The 8238-nt window shown below is 30.8% G+C and overlaps 2 protein-coding genes across 4 annotated transcripts in view; both read left to right on the plus strand.

Annotated features, from left to right (window-relative positions):
- LOC108736522 (protein PTHB1) overlaps positions 1-1018 on the plus strand; it is a 15845-nt gene extending 14827 nt beyond the window's left edge. Inside the window, exons 9-10 of the mRNA XM_018468977.1 lie at positions 353-578; positions 664-1018. Of these exons, the coding sequence (XP_018324479.1) occupies positions 353-578; positions 664-803 (366 nt within the window). The 3' untranslated portion in view covers positions 804-1018. The remainder of the gene's footprint in view (positions 1-352; positions 579-663) is intronic.
- Positions 1019-7466: 6448 nt separating this feature from the next.
- Positions 7467-8238, plus strand: part of LOC108736513 (putative laccase-11) — a 24692-nt gene continuing 23920 nt past the window's right edge. For all 3 annotated transcript variants that reach the window (XR_003231007.1, XM_025974009.1, XM_025974007.1), the window contains exon 1: positions 7467-7741. Coding sequence is in view for 2 of the 3 variants with exons in the window: in XM_025974009.1 (XP_025829794.1) it covers positions 7594-7741 (148 nt within the window). In the remaining variant the exon portion in view is untranslated. The remainder of the gene's footprint in view (positions 7742-8238) is intronic.

The following is an 8238-nucleotide window of genomic DNA, read 5'->3' on the forward strand; positions in this document are numbered from 1 at the left end:
GTGAATCACTTTTTAAATCCGAAGTTTGTAAAAAGTAGGCAGTAAACTTGACGGAATTTGAAGGCTAGCTTCCGGATTTGTTATTTCCGAATTTTATAATGTGATTGGCATTAAAAACACGCTCACCTTCAACGAGATTTCCTTTCCGAGGCTGTGTCAGCCCAATCACATATTGTGTCAATACTTATCATTTTATCGTAATTTAAAGACTTGGAATTTGCACGGTACACTATAGGAACTACGATAAATTTTCCCTAATCGGCGCCATGTTTTTAGGCTCCTGCTATTTGACGGATCCCAATAAGATCAATAGTTTTAACATGCGATTGTTACTTAAACGACCATGTTTTAGAGTTGGGAAGATACTACTGATGCATCATTGTGTTATTTACTCCGAACGGTTTTGTACAAATCAGAAAAAGATAAATTGCGAACAATACATATAAGCTTTGAAGAAATTAAAGATTTTTCGAAATTCGAAGAACACTTAACGCAAGTAATCGAACGTATTTCATCATTTGCTAACACCTCAACAACAGAAAATAAAATCGAAGATGAATATGAAGAAATAAAAAATGGTTTATATTCTCTTTATATTTTACGAAAAATTGCAACTCTTCTTCGGTTATATTGTTTTTAAGATATAGCAATATTTTATTTTAGAACCTGAACAAACAAAGGAAGTTAGAAGTTTATCAGCAGGAATGGAAACCATCGGCAGTCAATACGGAGAGGCCAGTTTGAGAGCTATATCTGCTAGGAAAAGTTTGCTAAAAAGAAGGCACAAAGTTTCGGATGTGTAAAGCTCTTTGTACGAGACTGGAAATATTTAGATAAAAGTGCAGTCAATCTTGCCAGTTTCGATTGGTTTTCTTAGGGGAGTTCATTTTTTTACAACTCTTTTCACGAAAATCGATGTGCAAGTTAACTTTCAACCACAATCTTATCAATCGTTCGTAAACTTTCGAATTTTAATGGACTACGAGAGAGAAAATGATAGTAAGAACGACGGGTTTAATATATGTATGTACCTAATATAAATTACAAACTATGTTAATTAATTTAAATGTAAATAAATACTCATTTAAATACGAAGCGTTTTTTTAAGCTTCTATATAACATTGAGTACGTTTAAAATATCGTTGAATTAGAAAAATCGAAAGGAGGTAGTTACTTCAGAAAACCTTGAAAATTTTGTTCATGACTTACTTATTGCGATTACAAGTTTTTTGCAATAATTTTCTTCACTTCCTTTTAATGAATGCCGCAAGCAATCGATACTGATGCATATTTTAAAAGACTATTAACAATCTAATAATGGATATCTATAATAAAAAATGAAGGAAATGTAAATTATGAGTTACACATATGAATTTCTAGACTGCGTATATATAACGAGCATCCTACCCTTTAGTTATAGATATTTGCCTTTCTGACAGAATTCGAAAATCTTGCCTGAAAGCAGTATATCAAAGTCATAACTCACCAGAAGAAGAAACTTCATATTTTACAATTTATCGTGTTTTTGCAAAATGCTGTGAGAAAAATAGAAAAATTTTGTAATCCAAAGATAATAAAATCTTAAGATGGAAATAAATTTAAATGTCAGATAAATTATCGGATATTTGAATCTTTGTAAAAATTCAAGTATATAATCCAAATAATCTAATATTCAATAAATCAAATAATTGAATATTCANCCCTTAAAATTACAAACTATTCCTAAATTACTTTAAGCCTACCATAAACTAAAAAGCACGCATTCCCGATACTACATTTGTATATTTGAAATTTTGAATATTCAAATATTTGGATATTTGAGTATTTAAATATATAAATTTCAAATATCTTTTTCACACTAATTGAGTTATGAATTCCAAGTTCTAGTCTGTGGCTTCGGTCCAGATCATAGAGTAACATTCTGGATGAAATGGATTCGATTCCGGCTTTGTCTTTGTCTACCCTCGTCTAAAAATTTATGTGATTTCTTTCGATCGTACATGCAAAAATGGGGCATAGTAATATTCAATCTTCTATTTCCATCCACGATTCTTAATAGAGGCTGAAGGGGACTTTCCGCTTTACCCTCCGGCTTTACACTTTTGCGCTAATGAGTAGATCGGAGGACTAACCGTTTATCATCATTCGTTTGTGAAAATGGAGTATTTGTTTAATGTAAAGTGACAGTGGATAGTACACGGTAATTTTTAGGTTGTTGAAGTTGGACAGAACGATGGTTGTCTACGGATCCTTGTTCGAATCAACAATTTTTGCTTCTTAATCTCATTAAACTAATTGTACAGGGTGGGCAAATTTTGACACTTGTATAGGACAATTCGATAATTATAAGAGACACAAAAATTAATGTCGGCTTCTTGATCTCTTTCTTTGAGACAAATTTATTGGTGTTTTCAAAAACTTGCTATCGTCTTTTGTTATTGAATGCTGAAAATTTTGAGTTTTAGTTACATGTCCATATCTTGGTTGTTTGTAATATTAGATAAAAAAAACAACTTTTACGTTCTTCAAGCACTTTTTTTACAATGAATACAGTGGTGTCAGAAAAATTAAAAGGAAATCATCCCCTTTTTTAAGTTATGACATAAACTTGTATTTTTTTTAGATATAATATATGGGGTTGCATTAGATAGGTAAGCATTGAATTACGAAAATAATCTTTTGACAGTTTACCCCTTGCATTTTTTACATTGGTTTCTAGTAGGCGTTTGTCATTATGGTAGTGATCACCCGTTGGTCATTTTAAAGTCGGTATTAGTTTCAGTTTTACTAATTAACTACTGTAAAATGGCTAACGAAAAATTACAAAAAATAGGACATCTTGAAATGTTTTATTTAAAGTGATAACAATTCTGGTGTGGTAACAAAAATATTTCAATAGTTATCCAGAAAGAAGGGCAATTTTACAAACTTATTTTTGCGAAAATAAAAGAAAACTCAAGCGATCATGAGAGTCATACTGTAACAAAAATGTGGTATCTAATAATAATTAACAATATAACGTCAATTGAATGTAATATAAACGTCGAAATTTCTCCACCGTGTACATATTTACGTTTAAAATACTACGTAGGAAATAAGTATGTTTTTAAAGTACAATGTATTCAAATGTATACACAAATATAAATATTTTCATCAAATGAAGCGGAAATAAAATGTCAAACTTGCTGAATAGTAAATTCTGTGATTTGTAAATTTTTATTTTCGTGATAGAATGTAATGCAGAGTAAGAAAATGTTAAAAATTGAAGTTCATGGCTGTTTGAGGAGTTACGATTTCGAAAAAATTTCTGCGTTATAAATGAACTACTTGTTTACCAGGGACGTTCAATTTCTGTTTTTTACATGAAAACCACGCACCACTGTAGATATCAAAATACATATATAATCCAAGACACTCTAAATTTCGTAAAAATGACAACGCAAAGTGGTAATATTACTATTTGGGTAATTGTCTAGATGGCGGGACCATTACTCAAACGGGGATGATGGAGGTGGAGGGAGTAAGAGGAGGTTCAAGGACTTCATTGTTAGGTTCCACCCTGCTTATATGTATTTTCAACGCTCTGTATGTGTATTAACTTTTAGCCTGTATTGCGTTTGTAATATCATTTATCTAATTAATTGTCTATGCAACATTCATATTAATCAATGTATGACCAATAACGTTTTGCATAGCGAGACCATACTGTTATATGAAACAGTTCTCCTAAACCATTTATTTTAATCGATGCATTACCAATATTTTTATGAAGCAGAACCAAACTTTATTATAAAAGACATTTTCGAAAGAATGATAGTTAGTTAGTTTTTTGACTAGTATGTAACTAATACTCAACACTCAACTCGACCCATGTAAGTTCTTTTTGTACACCTTTTAACAAGAATTAAACTGTTAGTAGTTTTGCCACTTGGTTTTTTCTTTAAACAATTCCACTACAAATTGGAGTTGCAACATCATCCTTATTATAAAGTGGGGGTGGTGGAAAGGAAGCGTGGGAAGTGTAGTCTAAAAATGAAAATAGTGAACGTCTAGATGAAATAGTCGGTCAACTTCTCCCGTCTCCACTTCACCGCCTTCACTACTTTTTGTAAATGGGTACTTCTCTCCTTCTCCCTACTCCCATCACCCTCGCCCCCGTTCGAGCGACCGTTCCTCATCTAGATTTAGACAGTCACCTTACGCCCTTACTTTTGATCAATGGGGATAAAGTCTGCCATTTTAAATAGTTTTCTATATATATATTTTGTTTAAAGCAATTATTAAGAACTAGAAACAATAATATACAATAAGAACAGCACAATTAGTATAGGGAAGGTAATAATTCAAAGAAAAGAAAATATTTGTTTACCATTTAATCATGTATTGCATTGAAAAAATTAAAATTGTAACACGTTCTATCACTAACAAAGCGAAGTATTTGACGAAGCAAACATGAAGGTCGGTCGATGATGAAACGAAAACATTTCCCAATGTTTACCATAAGGAATTATTGCTCTTTTAGATTAGAAAAGCTACATCAAATTGAATTGTACAATGAAATTAACAGATCAAAAGCAGTCATAGTAAAAATAAAAGAACTTTACGTTTACATTGTTATAGTAAACACAATAAGATTGTTGTGGGATGTATGTAATTTAAAAATATTGCTGTGTATACCAAATGAAAATAGCCAGTTACGATGACAAATCTACGTTTAAAAAATTGATGATAAAAAGTATGTAATTAATTTTTAATTATTGTTATGTTATATACAATTAGGAAGAGTTTCAATATTTCAAAAAATTTATAATGTAATTGTTACTTACGACTTGTTCGCATCTAACCATTTCTAATTTATTATAATAAATACAATTTTTGTAACTAATAAATAAGTTAAAGAAGCAGCTTCTGACAACCTCCTCTAGATGTCTGTAAAAGTCTATTCAAATCGGTTTAGCCGTTTGGAAGATTACCCCGTATAGACGGGGTCGTTTTCGTCACAAGTACACAAATAACTATACGAGCTTAATGAAGAAGCAAGTACTTCGATGTTACAGTCACACACTTCAACTTTCGTTTTATATGTATAGATATATAGGTTTGCAGAATAATGTAATATCATTATTTTGGGCAAAAGAACAACAAGATTCAACTAATGAAGGCAAATAAACTTCGATACAAAAACTATAGTTTTCTGTTTTTCGACGAGAAATCTTGAAGCGAAACAAAGACAAATATGTACTTTTTTCGTTAAATAGTCTTTGTACAAATTAGTAACACTAATGTCACTGATATGACAATTAGTTTACCAGAAGTTATTCTGAGAACTTCACAAATTAAAACGCTACAACTAACTCTGATATTAAATTGGTGAAAAATTATATTATTCGGCTTTTTACCTCTAGACATTTGTAAGAGCTTCTGGTAAAATATGCACTTATATTTTATTTACCTTTCTGTATTAATGAACCCAGAAAAAGTGTTAGTTTTTCGCATTTTTGAATGCAGAGATTTACATTTAAATATATCTTTAGATTATTTTCGAAATAAATAAGACTTTTGGTTGTAGTTTAATTTAAGAAAACTTATAATTATTTTTTTTACTAATATATAGGAAGGAACATTAAAACCATTGTATTTTATCCACGATATCGAAACAGCGAATTTGAAAATAATGATTTTTGTGAACGTAAGAAGTACAGCTCTGACGAAGGAAGCTGGCGAGCGGTCACGCAGGTACTTGCCCATTTATGACCTATTTGGGTAAGTCACTTGGAACCGATACACTAATAAGCTTTCAGTAGGCGTAAATTATAGTATTAATACAGATAGAACAGTAGCGTACTAGAAAATAATGTAAAAACATGACTTATCAAAAAGAAAAAATTAACCTATTGCTTTTGTTTTATAGTTAGTTTTCACATTCACTTTCATCATGGGAATCTCTATCAATGTCACCAACATCAACAATTAGTTCGTCTGTTTGTCTGTCTGTTACTTGCTCACTGATCCCTATTTTTAAATATTTAATCTACGCCCCTGATAGGAATACTGAAGAATGAGGGCTGCAATCTTTATACTTAAAACTGCCTACTTTTGCCACCGCGCATTCTTGCCTTCTTAAAATTTCCGCCAGCTTCCAGTGTCAGGGCTGTAGGTGGATTGAAGAGAACTAAACTCTCGACCGGTCCTTAAAATACAAACATTCACATTGAAGTGTCTCGCTAATGGTAACTGGTCTCTGTAACATGTAACTCAAGCAGATTTTGTGATTTTTGAGACCTTATTGCATGTAAAGTTATTCCCGCCAAAAGTGGAATAGTTAATTAAAAACATCAGATATTTCAGAAGAATATTGTAACAATTTGGATAAGGTGGAATTATTCTAGCAGGTCATTTTTTAGTCAACATGTAAACAAAAACAAGCAATACCTTGCATGCATTAATGTAAAAATTTAATAAAAAAAACCTTTCAAATATGAATCTTTTATCTCTAATCAGAACATATTTTATGTTGTAACTGCAGTTTGACATCTCATTAGCGCATCAATCAACCTACGTGTTGATACGGTTTGGATGCTAATGAAAGATCTATCGTGGGTCAGTTGTGATAGCGCAGGCCACTCCATAAACAGGATTGATTTATATTTGATGAGACTTATTTATAATGTAAAATTTAAAGAAAACACAAAATAGATATCTAATTTAACTGATAAGAGAGGGGGTGGAATTTTAAATTAAATTCATCTTGATCATTGTTGATTGCTGAAACGAAACCATCGCTTGATGTAACCAATGTTTGATGAATGGTATTGTGTACATAATGAAAACTTTTGAAACTGACAACAAACAACATACAAATTTAATAATCGTTTTGAATTTTCAAATTAGCCAATCGTTAGCACAAAAGTGATTTATTTTTGTTAAAACTACCCTGCGCTAGTTTTTCTTTTATATCTCTAGCGCTGTTTTCATCCTCACTTATTTGACTATTTAAAGTTGAAAATGAACAAACTTCTCGTTTATTTTTAATTCTAACTCTACTTTTGCATCCCTTATATATCAATATTATTCTGCTTTCGTATTGCTTAAAGATAACTGTAACTGCACTTTGCTAGATGTTAATAGTGCTGTGTTATGCTAATCCTTGTTCCTATATGTCTAATCCTAAGACTGCCCCGTCTTTAATAATATTCAACGCGTTTTCTATATAAAAATTGAAAAGTAGCGGAGGTAAAGTACATCCTTGTTTAACTCGCTTCCTAATATTGACTTCTTTACGTTGTTAGGTCAACATAATAATTTTCAACAACGTTTATTATGAAACCATAATTTTTTATGCTATGAAAAAAATTGTTTTCAATTGCAGTTGCTTTTGCTTATTGTCTTGACTTCGGCATTGGAAGTAGTTACAATACTACCTGTGTATATACCTGTTCGTGTACTTTCACTGTTAATTTTAAAGGTGGGGGTAAGCTGTAAACTTTTAATAATTACAGAACACACGTGAATTCAGTCGCGTCTCGACAACAAAAACATCGTTGTTTGTTTTCACTTTCGGTAAAAAACTAGTTACCCTTAAAAAACGATGTGATGTTTCTGCCGTACAAAATTTTGATTGCCTATATGGAAAACGGCAAAGATAAAATGTACGAAGTAAGAAATGTGTATTTCCGAATTGGAATAGTTCTAGGGATGCTTGCTGCAGTGATAACCATAGTATACTTTACTCCTATGCCAGGTATGCCATAAAAACGTAAAAAGTATAAAACAATAAAATTTATTAAAAAACCAAAAATTAACGTTCTACTTCTACGTATAATTATAATATATATACATATTTATTGGCGGAAAAATTTTTAATTTGAATTTGTATTAAATTTTCAGCTAAAAAATAAACACACAAAATTCTACATACTCCACTGTTTTCTTATTACTCTAAAAAATAATATTAGTGAATTTATAAGTAACATAATTTATTGATTATAACTTGATACCTTTTCGGTGTATTTATTTTGGTGTCAAAAAAAAATGTAATGTTTTTTTGTAGGTAAAAAATATTTTTTTTATCTTTTTATTTTTATAAAAAGATAGTTGTAGGAGTATAGTTTTTTATAAGAATCATACGAATGATATTTATGATAGTCTAACACAGAGTCCAAATAAAAATAGTTCATGTAACGGGACCTATACCTACTGATGCTATACTATCAAAACACATTCAGAGGTAAATGGATT

The sequence above is a fragment of the Agrilus planipennis genome, unplaced genomic scaffold (genome assembly GCF_000699045.2).
Source record: "Agrilus planipennis isolate EAB-ADULT unplaced genomic scaffold, Apla_2.0 scaffold130, whole genome shotgun sequence".
NCBI lineage: Eukaryota > Metazoa > Arthropoda > Insecta > Coleoptera > Buprestidae > Agrilus > Agrilus planipennis.